This window comes from Microcaecilia unicolor, chromosome 6, assembly GCF_901765095.1.
Source record: "Microcaecilia unicolor chromosome 6, aMicUni1.1, whole genome shotgun sequence".
NCBI lineage: Eukaryota > Metazoa > Chordata > Amphibia > Gymnophiona > Siphonopidae > Microcaecilia > Microcaecilia unicolor.
Window position 1 is genome coordinate 157673046 of NC_044036.1, and position 15029 is coordinate 157688074.

Sequence of the window (15029 nt, forward strand, 5' to 3'; positions counted from 1 at the left end):
AAAAACACCCTGCCCTGGCAGCGGAAGTTCCGCCTCCCGCTGTACCTGATTGGTCAGGTGGCCTCCCTCCAGCTCTGAGGTTCGCTCCAAAAGCCGTTCATCTTCACGTTGCGTCCGTTCTGTTGTGTGTGCGCCTGCTCGCGCCGCGGTAGTGCCGTAGCTAATGGCTTGGGTTGGATGCGGCAGTGCCAGTCGTCTACTTTCTGATTATTTAGGGGGGGGGGGGGGGGGTCTTTTACTAAAGGTTAACTCGAGTTGTTTGCAGCAGCCCCATAGGAATAAAATGTATCCTACTGCAGATAACTTGAACTAATCTTTAGTAAAAGACCCCTTTACACAGGGTTCGTGCTCATGCAGACTTGCAGTTTGCTCTCGAATTCTATCGCTAAGTTGTCTGTCAGTGAAGACACTCACGATTAAAAAAACAAAACAAAAAAGGGGGGGGGGTGGTAGTATTAAGGAAGAAACTTGAGCTTCAGGCTTCCATGCGCTTTGTGTTTATGTTTATTGAACTTGGTATACTGCAAATTACATCTATCGGTTTACAGAATAAAACATACAATACAAAAATATTAACAGGGAGAAAGCAAAGGATACAATTGTCAGGGTGCCCCAAAATTTAAAAAGATACTGGCATATATTTAATAGAAAAGTTATCTCAGGTGTTCTCATAAAAGATGCCACCAGGCAGATTAAGTGATCGCCTAGGGTGGCAGAACTGGGCATGCTTTTAGTCAGAGAAGAAATGTGGCAGTGCTTCAACATGGGCAGCAGGGGTGCATCCACTTTGGGCTAAGGCCCACCCACCAGCTGCACATCTTGGTGTACCTTAAGGATTCTCAAGACCCGCCAACTGAAGACACTGGCAGTCTGCCATACTCTTTTCAGAGTTAGACAGCCTCACCAGTCAGTAACAGTATGATTGGAGGAGTGGCCTAGTGTTTAGGTGCAGTGGCTTGTGGACTTGGGAAGCTGGGTTCAGGGATGGACTGACCATTGGAACAATAGGGCAGTGCCCAAGAACCCAAAACAGTAGGGGACCCACTCTCCCCTTGCTTCCATCTAATTTAATCATTTTTGATAAGTGGTTAGGGGCCCATGACCCTTATTGCCCAAGTTCCCAAAACACTGCCAGTCCACCCCTGCCTGGGTTCAATTCCCACTGCTGCCATTGGGGCAGTGAGTTGAAATCCTGGGGAACTGGGTTTGATGCCCACCACAGCTCCTTGTGACTCTAGGCAAGTCACTTAACTCTCCATTGTCCCAAGTACGAATAATAGATTGTGAGCCCATTTGGGACAGAAAGTACCTGCACAGATATTTGTGTGTGTGAACTGCTCTATGCAGTATACCAAATATTTCTGAGCTGTTAGCACTGGCACATGCTCATTTCATGGGGTGTTGAGAGCATTGCCACAGTTGTCTGAGCAAGCTGTGGGTGTCATCAGCTGGTGGGGCTTGAGGATCACAGACACAAGAGAAGAACAAATGCCCCATGGCTCAGCAAAGCAAAAAAAAGTCCAGTAGCAATGACCAAAAAAGGATAGGACACCACGTACTACATCAACTTCAGGAGAACTCAACACAGGCTGTGTGTTTCAGTATGGCTGACTGCATCAGGGGTCCATAAAACATTAATAATTACAAATTACAAGTAGTGCAGGCATTTCTTTAAGGAGATAGTGCATTCTTCCCCAGTATTTCAATATAGTTGATATTTTAACATCGAAGTAGGTGTGATGATACTACCTTATAAATAATTGGAACTGTTGACTCCTAAAGCAGGCACCATTGCTGAAATATGACCCTGTTGAGTCTTGTTCCTCCTGCTATTATTGATCTTCAGAATTTTTGGTCTGTTCTTGATTTTATGTGTTTTTGTTAGGCTTGCTTTTCTGATGTAGGCTCTGAAAACTGTAAGGCTATTTATAGCTATTCTGCATGCTGTTTTTAGATTCTTTTATTTGTAAATTTTCAGTTTGCATTTTGCGTTTCTTATTTTTTCATTACTTTTTATTCTGTAATTTTTGGGGGGCTGCATTTTGATTAAAATTTGTAGTCTTGATTAATCATGCAATTGAAAGTATGTTATTTCTTTCTCCCCCCCCCCCCCCCCCCACTGCAGCTCCTGGGCAATGGAGGGTTAAGGGACCCTTTTACTAAGCCGCAGTAGGGCTACCGTGCACTAAATTGGCCTAACCGCTGGGGTAGCGCAGGAGTCCGACAATATTTCCAAAGTTGGCTGCGCAGTTTTTTTGTGGTAGAAAATAATTGTCTATTTTCCACCGCATGAGGCGTTCCTGGCAGTAATCGGAGCATGGCCACATTGCTATGCACTGCCTGATTACTGCATGAATACTGCGTGAGCCCTTACCACTTTCTAAATAGGTGATGGTAAGGGCTTAGGCAGTAAATAGCTGCATGCTAATTTTAATATTAATACACGGCCATTTACTGCCCCATTTTTAAAAAGACCTTTTTCCTGCTGTGATAAAAAGTGGGCCAGCGCATGCCAAAACTAGTGCAGGCCACTTTTTTACCACGGCTTAGTAAAAGGGCCGCTAGGTGACTTGCCCAGAGTCACAAGGAACTGCAGTGGGGGAAAAATAGCATACCTTTAATCACACAATTAATCATGATTGGAATTTTAATTGAAATGCAGCCCTATTTTTTTATGAATAAATTAAGGTCATATACCCATTATAGGGAATGGGCACAAAGGAGAGGAGAAATAGCCAAACTGTTATGGGTATACCAGGGATTCCAAGCAGGACTTGTCTAGTTTCATCTGTGATCTCTAATTCTATGAGCCATGGGCCATATCTGACCTAGAAAAATGGGGAGGAACAACAGTTGATGTGTGTGCGGGGGGGGGGGGGGGGGGGATAAACTGCTACAGGCAGTAGAATGCCAGATTACACTGGGAGCAAACTCCTCCTGAAACTGGCCTATTGGGTTAGGGATGTATCTGCTGAGGAAAGGATTGCTTAAAGAGGCTATGTAAGATTGCGGTGAGGGAGGGAAGAGAGGGATGAACAGGGCTCTGGGAGGTTCTGAGGAAGTCTTAAGTGGAATAATCATACAGCTAAAATGTGCATACATTTCTGAGATGTAGTCTGGATAAACAATTATCCGAATAAAGCTGCAAAACTTCAGGAGTAGCCAGTGGTGTGCTGGTAAATGTTTAACAACAGGCTCTCTCCCTGGTCCCCCTCTGCGCCCCCCCCCCCCCCAAATTGCAGAGCTGGCTATAGCCGGGGAGAGAGCCTGGGGGGGGGGGGGGTGGCAATGCATTACTTCAGGAAAAAAATGTTAAATGATCCCAGGTTCCAATCTAATTCATGTTTAATGTGCGATAAAATACCATAAATAAGTAAAGAAATATAAACTTTTAATATTGAGCACCTGATTCTCAAAGTGAACATATTCCAAACACTATAATGAAAATAAAATTATTTTTTTCTACCTTTGTTGTCTGGTGACTGTTTTTCTGATCATGCTGGCCTAGTATCCGATTCTGCTGCTATCTGTCCTCTTAACTTCGTTTCCAGGGCTTCCTTTCCATTTATTTCTTTCCTTTCCTCCTTTCTTCTTCATTTCTGGTCCTCAGCTTCTGCCTATTTTCTTCATCCATGTGCAGTTTTTCTCCTCTCTTCCTTTTCCCTCATCTCATCTCCTTCCTCACTCTTCCTTTCCCTCCATCCATGTCCAGCATTTCTTCTCTCTCCCCACCTCTCCCCTGCCCTCCATCCACCCATGTCCAGCAGTGACCCTCCTCTCCCCTGCCCTGCATGCACCCATACCCAGCAACCCTCCTCTCCCCTGCCCTGCATGCACCCATACCCAGTGACCCTCCTTTCCCCTGCCCTCCATCCACCCATGTCCAGCAGTGACCCTCCTCTACCCTGCCCTGCATGCACCCATACCCAGTGACCTTCCTTTCCCCTGCCCTCCATCCACCCATGTCCAGCAGTGACCCTCCTCTCCCCTGCCCTGCATGCACCCATACCCAGTGACCCTTCTCTCCCCTCCATCCACAAATGCCCAGCGACTCCCTTCTCTCCCCTGCCACCCCCTCCCGAGTTGTTCGGCGAATTCTCCTCCCTCACTCCGGATCCGGTCCCTCATGTCACCGACCTGACTCTTCAAATTCTTTTGGGCAGGCAGTCTTGCCTGCCCGCTGCCAGCGCTGACTCTCCCCCTCTGGCGCTGCCGGTTCATGCTTCAAAATGGCCGCCAAGACTTACAAGGGCAGCCTCCAAGAGTTCAGCAGAAGTCTCGCGAGGCCGCCTTTGGAAGTCTCGGTGGCCATTTTTAAAGCGTGAACCGGCAGCACCAGCGGGGGAGAGTCAGCGCTGGCAGCGGGCAGGCCAGATTGCCTGCCCCGAAGAATTAGAAGAGTCAGGTCAGTGATGTGAGGGACCGGATCCGGAGGGAGGGAGGAGAGCCGGCTCGCGCGTTTTAACAACCGGCTCACAAGTCGGAAGAAAAGTTAACAACCGGCTCTTGCAAGCCGGTGCGAGCCGGCTCCAGCACACCACTGGGAGTAGCCCTCACACTCTGGAATTCACTCCCACTCAACACTACCTCTATTTCAGCAGCAAGTGGAAGCCTGGCTGTTCGCCCAAGCCTTTAATACATCTGCAACTGAATGCTCAGAAGTAAACACGGGTGCTAAAGGGGTTAACTCCAGACTAGTGCCTGCATTTACCGGCCCAGTATGCTGGAAGACCCCTACCGCTGCAAATAAGGAGTGCAACCATGATCTGCACAAGTAGCATGCAAATGCATGCAAACAGGGGACATTACCTATTCGCACCTATTCGCATATGTCCGTCAACTCCACAAGCATGCCCGTAATGCCACAAATCCTACACCAGCTCGAAGCTGGTATAAAGGTGGAGAATGTTAGATTTTGTGCAGCAGTTAAACCCAGTCCAAGTCAAATCCACTTCTCACTGTAGGACCGGAGAGTAAAGGTGCTTACGATTGCTGCAAAATGATTCCGGATTTTATTTTGTCTCATGAAAAATAATTCCATCAAGCTACATCAGAGGACGAATCTTTTATTTATTTTTTTTTTTTACAGATTATTAACCTATGGCCTTGAACTGTTTCTAGATACCCCCTCCCTCCCAGACCTTTGGTGCTGGTCAGCTTTCCTCTCTCTTCCTCCTCTCCCCCCCCCCCCAAGTGTTCTACCAACGACGCAGGAGAGCTGTACTTAACGCATAACTCTTCAGCACATGTGCCAGGCACCACCTGCCCACTTTACTTCCTCAATCTTGAAGCTAATAATGCACATATAATTTGCATACTATTAGCTTCAAGCATGAGGAAGTTATCCATGGGCGCTGCTGTAATGGTAAACTCCGGCATGATTCCATACAGCGCTGGAGTTTGAGCATCGAGGCATTGGTGATTGACTATTCACTCACTCCACACCTAGACAAGCTTGCAGCACACTCTTTAATTGAGAAAAGTTCCTCATACCTTATTCAACTGTACATATAATTTTGCCCGCAGTCTACCTAAACATTTATCCCAATTACCTTTGTCTTACCCATCTTGTCTGTCTAATGTCCCAACTGCACTTGTCCCCTCTGCTATTAAGATTTTTCATGTAATGTGCAGACATTGGTGCCCTTTCACGAAAGTGCTTTGTATTTTACACTTATGGGGCCTTAAGGCAAAAATTTAATGTGCAGGAAGTACAAAGACAATGTATTGGGGGTGTGCCTACTACTACTACTATTAAACATTTCTATAGCGCTACTAGACTTACGTAGCGCTGTACAAATTAACATGAAAAGACAGTCCCTGCTCAACAGAGCTTACAATCTAAATTGGACAGACGAACAGACAGCTAGGGGTGGGGAAATTGCAGTGGTAGGGGTGATAAGTGAGGGTGTTGAGTAAGAGAGTCATGGTTAGGAGTGGAAAGCAGTAGCAAAGAGGTGGACTTTAAGCCTAGACTTGAAGACAGCCAGAGACTGAGCCTGAAGTACTGGCTCAGGGAGTCTATTCCAGGCATAGGGAGCAGCGAGATAGAAGGAACGGAGCCGGGAGTTAGCAGTGGGGGAGAAGGGTTCTCTGCCGTTCCCATATAAAAAATGTTCATTAGCATGCTGAACTCTGATCCCAATTACCAGAGATGCACTGAGCACCTCCTATTTAATTGCACAAGTGACAGTGATTAGTATTGCTGTGAGTTACCTGCAATATGCTTTTCATGTCTATTCTCTGTCTGTGCTCTCATATGCGGAAAGGCTAAAGAGGTTAGGGATCTTCAGCTTGGAAAAGAGACAGATGAGGGGAGATATGATTGAGATCTAGAACATCCTGAGTGGTGTAGAACGAGTAGAAGTGAATTGATTTTTTTACTCGTTCCAAAAGTACAAAGACTAGGGGACACTCAAGGAAGTTACATGGAAATATTTTTAAAACAAATAGGAGGAAATATTTTTTCACTCAACGAATAGTTAAGCTCTGGAACTCTTTGCCGGAGGATGTGGTAACAGTGGTTAGTGTATCTGGGTTTAAAAAAGGTTTGGACAACTTCCTGGAGGAAAAGTCCATAGTCTGCTATTGAGACAGACATGGGGAAGTAACAATTGAATCCAAGGGTGAAAAAAGAGAAGCAGGAGCAGAGCCTCTATGTAGGTAACCACAGTCAAGAAAGGAGTAGAGGATAAACAAAATGATGATCAGCCATCCTCACCAGTGTAATGGGACCCGACACAGGCCATGTTTCATTGGGCTCTAAAGCCTGATGACTAGTTAACAAGGTGTGTCTTTGGTGCAGGAAAGAATGAACTGAACCTTACAATGGTATCACTGAAAAGGTGCTGGAAGAGCAAGGACTGAAAACATCTTAGTGAAGCAGCAAAACAAACAATTGAATCCCCCATGCACTGGCTTAAACTAATCCACATGCCTTATTTTTCTGCTCTCATCTGGAATTGGGAATGAGTTGTCTACTAATACCCTGCAAGTTATTTTCCCAGCTATGATTAGCAAAGTCCACTATTCTGCTTTCCCAGTACAGTGGCCAAAATGACTCTCCATGCCTAGACCCACATGGTAAAGATCTGTCTGTTCTCCTCAGGGAGTGTCTACTTTGCTGCCTTTCATATCATTTCTGATTCTTGAAGCTCTCTCTGTTCTTAGAACTGTAAAAAACCAGAAACAGCGTAGTTCAATCCTTGGAAAGAAATTCTGCGTTAGAGTGTCCAACAATGGGGCAATAAGTGAAAGGTGACTGTGTTACACCAATATACTGTTCTCAGTAACTTAAGATGACAAAAGACCATAAAAACGTTAAGACACTCAAATAAGAATTTGATAACTCCTTTTTATGTAAAAAAAAGTGCTGGTTCATTACAGTGACTAACAAAATACATCTAAATCTTTCTTTAAGGCATCTCAAATGTCATTAAAAAGAATTCTCTACTTAAAGGGTCCTTTTACTAAGCTGTGGTAAATGCTAGCGCCAAGCTTACCACAGTTTAAAGGGTTAACGTGAGAACCCATACCACCTAAAAAATAGGTGTTGGTAAGTGCTCATGCAATAATATTTTTTAATGGCAGTGTGCTAATGGCAACATTAGCGTATGGACAAACTAAAGGTATCAAAAAAGGGAACTGGTTCCTTCCAATAACTATACATATAATTACAGAACACAGTCATTCAAGTGTAAGCATAACACAGTCCTTTCATAAAGGAGGAAAAACGCCTCAAGAGAGAATCCCTCCCATTTGTGTAACTGGGATAAGGATTACAATTTCATCATCATAGGCAGTCGAAAAAACCTCCTTATTTTTTGTATATATATGTTTTTGAAAAAATATTTTTCTAACAAAACAAAAAATCGCCTTACAATGGCTTTACCAAATGAACTCTAAACATTACTTAGCTCGGTAGGCTGAAAACTTTCTCCTTCTGGACCGTGATTAGGCTGTGGTCAACGGGTCCCGTTTCACATTCCGCTGCTTCAGGACCACAGCTTTAACAACCAGACTATTCAACGGTCTTATTTCCTAAAAACACAAAAAGGAAAAAGCTTAAATTTCTAACATATACTTAAACAATTCGTTCTTCTACATACTGTCTATGCTTACAGACCGTTCATAAGGCGGCCATATATAAAGATCGTGACATCACACGCTGTCATCAGGGTCCAATCACAATGCTTCAACTGAAAAACACGCCCTCGATAAAAAATGGGCGTCAATGTTTCAAAAAATCTACACTTCTCATATCAGAACAAATGTCAGAAAAATATCAGAAAAAATGCACCCATTCAATCTTGCAACAAATAAATAAAAAATAAAATAATTCCACTTTCTATCGTAGCTTAGTGAAAGGACCCCTTAATATCCAATTAAGAAAATGACATCCTAAAGACATCACAAAGGGGTCCTTTTACTAAGATGCACCGAAAATTGGGCTGCGCTAGTGTAGGTGTGTGTTTTGGGCGCACGCAGATCCATTTGTCAGCACACCTGTAAAAAAGGCCCTTTTAAAATTTTTGCCAAAAATGGACATGCGGCAAAATAAAAATTGACGTGCATCCATTTTGGGTCTGAAACCTTACCGCCAGCCATTGACTTAGCGGTAAGGTCTCATGCAATAACCGTGCAGTAATCATCTATGCATGTAGAATGACGATCACTGCCAGGTTTTCGCCATGTACGGGAAAATAAAAATTATTTTCCCGCGCACATAAAAAATGAAATTACCACCCGGGCCTTGCGGTAGCCAGGTGGTAGCTCCAAATTGACACGTAGGAGCCTATCGGCCTTATTTTCGAAAGTGATGGGTGCCCATATTTCGACCCAAATCGGGAGATGGGTGCCCATCTCGCAAAGGCGCCCAAATCGGTATAATCGAAAGCCGATTTTGGGTGTCTTCAACTGCATTCCGTCGCGGGAACAAACAAAGTTGACCGGGGCATGTCAGAGGCGTGGTGAAGGCAGGACTGGGGTGTGTTTATCGGCCGAGGAGAGATGGGCGCCTTCGGCCGATAATCGAAAAAAAAGGGCAGCAGAAGCGAGAATTTGGGTCGCTTTTGCTGGACCCTTTTTTTTCATGAACAAGTCCCCAAAAAGTGCTCCAACTGGCCAGATGGGATGACCTCCCCTGACTCCCCCAGTGGTCACTAACCCCCTCCCACCACAAAAAAAAAGAACTTTAAAAACTTTTTTTGACAGCCTGTATGCGAGCTTCAAATGTCATACCTAGCTCCCTGACAGCAGTATGCAGGTCCCTGGAGCAGTTGTTAGTGGGTGCCGTGGACTTCAGGCAGGCGGACCCAGGCCCATCCCCCCCTACCTGTTCCACTTGTGCTGGTTAATGTTGAGCCCTCCAACCCCCCCCCCCCCAAAAAAAACCCACTGTACCCACATGTAGGAAGGCTGTGGTAATGGTGTAGGCTTGTGGGCAGTGGGTTTTGGTGGGGGGTGCTATGCATCTGGGAGCTATTTTAATTTTTTTTTTTAATTTGTAAAAGTGCCCCCTACAGTGCCCAGTTGGTGTCCTGGCATGTGAGGGGGACCAGTGCACTACGAATCCTGGCACCTCCCACGACCCAATGCCTTGGATTTGTTCGTTTTTGAGCTGGGCGCCTTCGGTTTCCATTATCGCTGAAAAACGATAGCGCCCAGCTCAAATCCACCCAAAACCTAGGCATTTGCCCCGCACAACCCGTATTATCGAAAAAAAGATGGGTGCCCATCTTTTTTCGAAAATACAGTTTGTCCCGCCCCTTCGCATGGCCGCCCACGGAGATGGGCACCCACTTTCGATTATGCCCCTCCACGCGACTTAGTAAAAGGGCCCCAAAGCCATTTGAAAAATCCTCTTTCCTTCATGACACCAGAGAAAAATGATGTGATTTATTTTCTCATGACAGTCTAATCATTTCAATAATAGAGGTGGGTAAAAAGGCTAGGTCTGTTGATTTCCAAATGCTTGGTGCAACTGTTCCTGTTCAGTAATCTAGACAGATGGAAGACAATTCCATTGTGCTTTTCACAACAATGCCATCCCAGCGCAGTACGCCACATGCCAGGCTCAATTGTTAGTCATTGACCATGTACACTATTACATATGCATAGGAGAAAAGAAGGCTTTTTCATCAGGATTACCTTAATAGCATTAAGAGATTATTTTTTATAAAATTTGCCTGGAAGAAAATTCACTTAAATGAGATTACTTATTACTTGGCTGGTTCACTATAACACTGCTGAGTTTAGGTAGCTGCTGTGGAATAGGGGGTATGAAGTAGAGCAAAAATATGATTTTATACATTAGTGATTTCACATAAAAGAAAAGTTGCTATATTTGTGCACAGCTGCTTTTGAGAAAGTTAAGTAGATGTTCTGGTTAGGAGAGATAACACTTTTTGTCCCTCTAGGTGCTTCCCCTGGTGTGGCCCATTAGTTGGTAATTACTAGCAAACAAATAAACAATTAACTCCTCTCTCCTCTTGGTGGAAGAGCCAGCATTGAGATGCTAAAACTTTGTAAATGAAAGATTTTAATTAATGACGTTGTAAATCCACCCCCTTGTCAACACAGCTCTAAGGAGAGCCTTCAAAAAGAGTCCACCAAGCACTGGAACTGGAGAACTACAGCACAGAAGGGTGCCGGCATGGCAAACACACCTGTTTGTGCAGCCACTACAGGGCCGTCACCAAACATGCAAAAGGGAATCTGTTTGGTGGGCAACAAATCCTCACAATGTTCCTTTTCTATTGAAAGCATTTTGGGATTAGACAAGGCGAGAGAATACACACTAGCTTTAAAGCCTTATAGACCATGGCTGGAACCAGGAATAAATTCAGGTATGTCACCACTTTGCAGAGCAATATAGGGTCAGCAGCATGGGAAAATGTAGGCAGTGCATGACGAGAATGCTAGTTCTAGTGACTTGATCAACTTCAATATATGTATTAAGGACGTTCATATGAGTGGATTCAATGTAGGAGCTAATTCTAAACTGGCATTTCTGTATCCTATGAAATCTGGCATAATGAAAGTGAATGCTGTAATTCCATTACCTGTGTTTTTTTTATTTTCAGTTTTCTTTGTTTGTTTTGTAGGGGAAGATGCTAGTAACCCCTGTCTGCACATTCCCATCCTCTCTTATGAAAACCCATTTTTCCATGCTGTAAACTATACAATGCCGGGAGAGAGAATTGTGCACTATGAAAAGTATTGCACAGCTACAGAAAGATTGTCATACAAAAGAGAAGTGAGCTGGTATCGAGGCAGGAGACCGAGAACTGCTTTTTCAAGAAGCCAGGTTGGTATCCCACCGACCTTCTTCTAAAATTTACCAAAATGCATTATGCGTAATGCTGATTTAATTTATTAGAGAGAACACATTTCATTTAATCTGAAATTCATTACACATATGCCCATATGGAGAGTAATTTTGTGATCTTGGGCAAGTCACTTAACCCTCCATTGCCTCAGGTACAAACTTCCTGTGACAGAGAAATATCCAGAGTACCTGAATGTAACTCACCTTGAGCTACTACTGAAAAAGATGTGAGCAAAATCTAAATAAATAAACAGGGTGACTAAAGCTATTGGGGCATGTAGCACAAGAAATATGCTATACCTGTTTGATAAAGACAACATGTGTACCTATATAAATATAAATTAACATATACATCCAGCTTCTCCTACATATGCACGCAAATTTGGAATGAATTACCAAAATCCATAAAAATAACACATGACATAGCGAACTTCCGTAAACTATTGAAAACTTATTTATTTAAGAAAGCATACAATAAAAATTCATCCTAAATGCAAATTAACAAAACGTACCTATACAACATGTATTCTCTATATCTTAACTGTTTTTTGCTATATTATCTCGATTGGTAGTTTAATGTTCCTAATTGTTCAAGTTAATTTTGTCATGAATGAAGTTTAACCTATTACCTTCAGCTCTTATCATAAGACAAACTTTCCTCCTATAACCTAACCCACTCTGTCCCTCTACCTCAACTATGTATTTCTCCTATCCGGAACTGGTAATCACCACTTACGGAACTATGTAAGCCACATTGAGCCTGCAAATAGGTGGGAAAATGTGGGATACAAATGTTATAAATAAATATAATTTTATAATATTATCGAAGGGAAAGTAGGTGCACATCCACTCTGAGGGGTCCTTTTACTTGGCTGCTATCACAGGTTAAAATGGTTTACTTTGGTAAGTTTGAGATTTGTGTGTGCAAACTGCACGCAAAAAATATTTACATTTTGTCCATGGAGCGTGTCGGAGTGGAGAGTGGGCATTTTAGTGCTGATCAGTTAGCACAGCTACATTACCGCACGCTAACTGATTAGCATGGGATTAGCACGTGAGCCCTTACCGCCCTAAGTAAGTGCTCACATGCTAATTTTTTTTATGGCTGAGTGATAATGGCAACATTTGCTTGTTCTGTCATTGTTGAATGCAGTTTACACTAAACTTTTGACCAACTGACCCCGACGCAGCTTACCAAAATGCTGGCCACCGCCAGTCACGGTCTGGTTTCTAGTTTTGCTGGGAGAAAGAGATTATGCAGCTAAGTATTTTAAGTTGATGTTTTGCTATTTAATAAAAATCATGTGTTCATTTTGGGAGTTTTTTTTTTTTTGCTGCTGATGAAGAAGTCCTGCTCTATCAGCTGATAGCTGGGAGCTTCTGGAGGCTTTTCCCTTGCTTATTTACCTCTGTATAAGGAACCTCAACCTGTTAATTTGTGTTTATAAACCTTAGCACATGGCCATTAATTGGAAAATCAGCCATTTTACTGCTGTGGTAAAAATGCCCTTAGCACACAGGAAAGACCTGCATAAAGGTGAACTAAGGACACTTTCTACTGCTACCTGTATGTGCTCGTAAAACCAGGTACCTAACCATATATTGTATAACATTTGTGCTTAAGTGTCAATCCCATACCCTCTCTGCTTTATTCTCCCTGCTTGGGAACACCTATGCATCATATATCATGTAATAGTAGAGGATATATTTCTGTGTGACTACTTTTTACATGTGTGTTTCCTGATGCAATTCAAACTCCTTATAAAATTATCCTCACAGTGGGGGATTCTATATATGGTGACTAAAGTTGTGAGCGCAAATCAGTGCACATTGCTGATTTGTGTGCACAACTTAAGGGGCCCTTTTATTAAACTGCGGCAAAAAGGGGCCGTGCACTAGCGGCGGTGGCCATTTTTGCCATATGCTAGGGTCTATTTTACCGCAGCGGGCAAAAATGGCCAAAAATGAAATGGCCATGAGGTAAGTTCGCACTTGCCCTGTGGCTATTTTGGGAGGAGCACATACTGCCACCCTTTGAGGTAGTGGAAAAGGCTCCCATGCTAGCCTGGCGGTAACACCCTGTGGAAATAACAACCAATTATTGGCGTAAATTGGCCTTAATTGGGATGTACACGCAGATCGTATTTTATAATGCTCCTCTCTTAAATCCTGTAGTGTGTAAATTCAAGGGGGCATGGCAAGGGTCATTTTGGGGGTAAAACAGCATAACAGACACAGAAAAAGAGCAACACTGGGCTTCCAGGATCAGGATAATCAATGTCCTCCTTTATTGAATGATGACCCGACACGGGCCGTGTTTCAGCGCACAGGCGCCTGCTTCAGGGGTCCCAACAACAGAAGTGACTCTTGCCCTGCTGCTGCCTAGTACCTAGGGACATTTTGGGGGGCATTCCAGATGCCATTTATGCGCTTACAGCTGGTCTATAAAGGGCACAGATCCTTTATAGAATAGCAGTCATCGCTTACATTTTTCAGCGCTGATTTTTCAACACCATTTATAGAATCCAGTCTACAGTGTACAATTTTTGGAACAGGAGACTTTGAGATATTTTGGGGGGAAAATCTTTTGCTTGAATGAATTCAATTGTGTTTTTGCTGAATGGTAGCTGAATTATTTGCCTATTTTCCTCAGATTGAAATGCTGGAGACTGTTTTTAGAGTGAACTCCTATCCTGGCATTGACATAAGAGAAGAATTAGCGCACAAATTAGATTTAGATGAAGACAGAATTCAGGTAACTTTTTCACTTGCTAATTTGCCATTTTGAATAAACCTACTTGTCTTTCTGATGGAACTTGTATTTTAGGATTTTCTATAAGGGGAGGGGTCTTTTACTTAGGTGCGCCGGCGTTTTTAGCATGCATTAAAAATAGGTGCGTGCTAAACGCTAAAGATGCCCATAGGAATGCATGGGTGTCTTTAGCGTTTAGCGCACACCTATTTTTAATGCACACTAAAAACGCCAGTGTGCTTTAGCAAAAGACCCCCTGCCAATCTCTGGAAGTACTGCAAGATCCCCAGATGATGACAACTAGAAAAACCTTTATCCAATTTGGAGTAAAAATGCATTTTGTTTATTCCTACTGATTCAGCTGCATTCTTCTTTTCCTCTGCCCTGTTATTCACATATGCACTGTTTGAAAATGCTGCACAAACCTGGAAGTGTCATGCAGTCCTAAGGGTGAATTTGTTTTCTCCTTTGAATTTTAGATCTGGTTCCAAAACCGCCGTGCCAAGCTGAAAAGATCGCATCGGGAATCTCAGTTCCTAATGGCAAAAAACACATTTACCACAAATCTGCAAGAGTAGGGGAATGAGTGGAAGTTCATAGCAACTTAGTACGATCTGATTAGCAATAATTAAGGGCGTTATTCCGACCCTTTTGCTTTCGGCTGCTGAATTCTACTGATGTACATATACAGTGTCTGGAAAAAAAATCAGACCCCTTACGTAACTGCAACTGTTTAAACATTTAGTATGACCTCCGAAAATACATTAGTCCAAACTTTGAGGTCCTTTTACAAAGGCGTGCTGAAAAATGGCTTCCGGCAGTGTAGGCACGGGTTTTGGGCATGCGCTGATCCATTTTTTTTAGCACGCCTGTAAAAAATCCTTTTTAAATTTTTTGCCAAAAATGGACGTGTGTCAAAATGAAAATGGCCACGCGTCCATTTTGGGT

General features: G+C 43.3%; 1 protein-coding gene across 1 annotated transcript; it reads left to right on the plus strand.

The window, feature by feature from the left end:
- The first annotated feature begins 10654 nt into the window (after positions 1 to 10654).
- Positions 10655 to 14659, plus strand: HESX1 (HESX homeobox 1). The gene is made up of 4 exons (XM_030208081.1): positions 10655 to 10847; positions 11085 to 11308; positions 13983 to 14084; positions 14561 to 14659. Exons 1-4 carry the CDS (start codon positions 10655 to 10657, stop codon positions 14657 to 14659), a joined length of 618 nt encoding a protein of 205 aa, XP_030063941.1.
- Positions 14660 to 15029: the final 370 nt, after the last annotated feature.

What these genes read in the sequence shown, in the direction of transcription:
- HESX1 (XM_030208081.1), top strand. Translation starts at nt 10,655, where the DNA reads ATGGCAAACACACCTGTTTGTGCAGCCACTACAGGGCCGTCACCAAAC. An exon ending in CTGCTTTTTCAAGAAGCCAG is followed by an intron (nt 11,309 to 13,982) that starts GTTGGTATCCCA and finishes TATTTTCCTCAG; the next exon opens with ATTGAAATGCTGGAGACTGT. An exon ending in TAGATGAAGACAGAATTCAG is followed by an intron (nt 14,085 to 14,560) that starts GTAACTTTTTCA and finishes TTTGAATTTTAG; the next exon opens with ATCTGGTTCCAAAACCGCCG.